Raw genomic sequence first — 1,722 nt, forward strand, 5'->3', positions numbered from 1 at the left:
TCTCCCTATCCTGTGTTAGAGTGTAGTAACTGTCTGTCATTTGAAATCGCGTTAAGCAACCAAAATTCCAATCCTATTCCCTACACCCTAGCTCCTATCCGTTTCATTCTTATGTTGTTGAGGTGACTTCGCAAGGTTCACAGAATTCACCTTTTGGAATCCAAAATTCCATAATTTTCCGAAAACTCAGAGTCCTCTCCCCCCAACAAAAAGAAATGTCAACCCCTGTTGACGTTCAAACGGTATATAAGGGTCCCTCAAAAATTTTGAGGACCTCAGCATCCTTTCCTTTATCCTTTCTTTCAGTACTTCTTTAAATGCCTGATCCCAAAGTTCCCAACTGGTCCGGACGTGATGAATTTCTCGCCGACCAATCCAGTTTTCTCAAGCAGATGGAAGATCTTCTCACCAGCAACAACCATATCCTTGTGGACGCCGGTGCTCGTACAATTGCCTCTCAATTGGTATGTTTTTCCCAAATCATGGTTTTTCATATACTGACTTTATAAAGACCCCCACCTTGTCTCATTATCACTTTGCGAAGGACCCAGAGGCATTGGAATTCTTCGAGAAGTGCTTCACTCTTCTTGAGAAGCTCCAAGCCATTCCAGGTGTTACTCCTGTTCATTCGTACGCATCCCATTTACAATTTCTTAATGAGGTGCAAGCTTCCATCAACGAAAAATTGCATAAGAAAGCGACGAAGACGGTCAAACGTCCTGGTCCTGTATGTTCCTTTGATTTACTATACTCTGAGGCACTCACCATCCCTGTCTTAGAAATCTAACGAATTCATCGACTCTGATGCTGACTTGGATATTATTATCAATGCTCCGACCTCGCGAGCAAAAGTAAGTTTCTTGTAGAAACTTACTGTTATATCCATGCCAGATCCATTCCGGACCGACTGGATTACGGTCTGCTTCCATCCAGTCCCTAGTCTATGACCAAGGATTGTAACAAAGACCAAGATGCTTTTACTTACTATCATTCCTATACTCCACACATTCACATTATTTACTCCACTATCTCTACTTGGCCGAGTGTCCATTCGGTCTAGTAACTTTGCTTAATTCCTTAGTCTGTCTGACTCGGACTCTGATCAGATCTCATCTACTTTCACTCTATCTCCTTTAGTTACCTCGAGTACTATATAAGATGTACTTCTTAATGGCTAGTACTTTAGAATTTAACTACTGTTACGGATGTGCGGAGATCGACCGGACCCGAGTGGATCCGAAGAATTGAATGATAGATAGATAGAAAGAAGAAGTGAGGAAGTGATCGGAAGTGATCGGAATGTTTCAGACAGCGATGAGAGAGATGAGAGTGATGAGTCCTGACAGTAGCTGAAGTTATTGGACAACGGCTCCCTGTAACAGTAGTTAAATTCTTTTTCTTGAGTCGACATGTCATCCAATCCAGACGACCATCGTGAACACCTTCCTGTTTTCGAAACCCTATTCCCCACACATACTATTACAACACAGGCCCATGTCGGGTCTGCTCTTCACTTTTCTCATCTCGATATTCCCAAAACTCCCCAAAGGGTCAGCAGCGTTTATGCTTCTGACTCCGACGATCATTACAACACTCTACTCTCTCCCAGTAAACTCCAAGGAACCATTGATTGTTCACGACGCTCTTCTACCCAATGACCCCGACCATCTCCAATACTCTTTGAATTACAAATGGAGGAAATAGGAGAAGAAACACCAAGGG

The 1,722-nt window shown here is 42.9% G+C and overlaps 1 protein-coding gene across 1 annotated transcript; it reads left to right on the forward strand.

Moving 5' to 3' along the window:
- Positions 1 to 317: 317 nt before the first annotated feature.
- Positions 318 to 866, forward strand: E1B28_008444 (uncharacterized protein; the record flags this gene model as incomplete). The annotated part of the gene is made up of 3 exons (XM_043153249.1): positions 318 to 464; positions 512 to 727; positions 780 to 866. The coding sequence occupies 3 exons, from the start codon at positions 318 to 320 to the stop codon at positions 864 to 866; spliced, it is 450 nt and encodes a 149-aa protein (XP_043008533.1).
- Positions 867 to 1,722: the final 856 nt, after the last annotated feature.

This window comes from Marasmius oreades, chromosome 5, assembly GCF_018924745.1.
Source record: "Marasmius oreades isolate 03SP1 chromosome 5, whole genome shotgun sequence".
NCBI lineage: Eukaryota > Fungi > Basidiomycota > Agaricomycetes > Agaricales > Marasmiaceae > Marasmius > Marasmius oreades.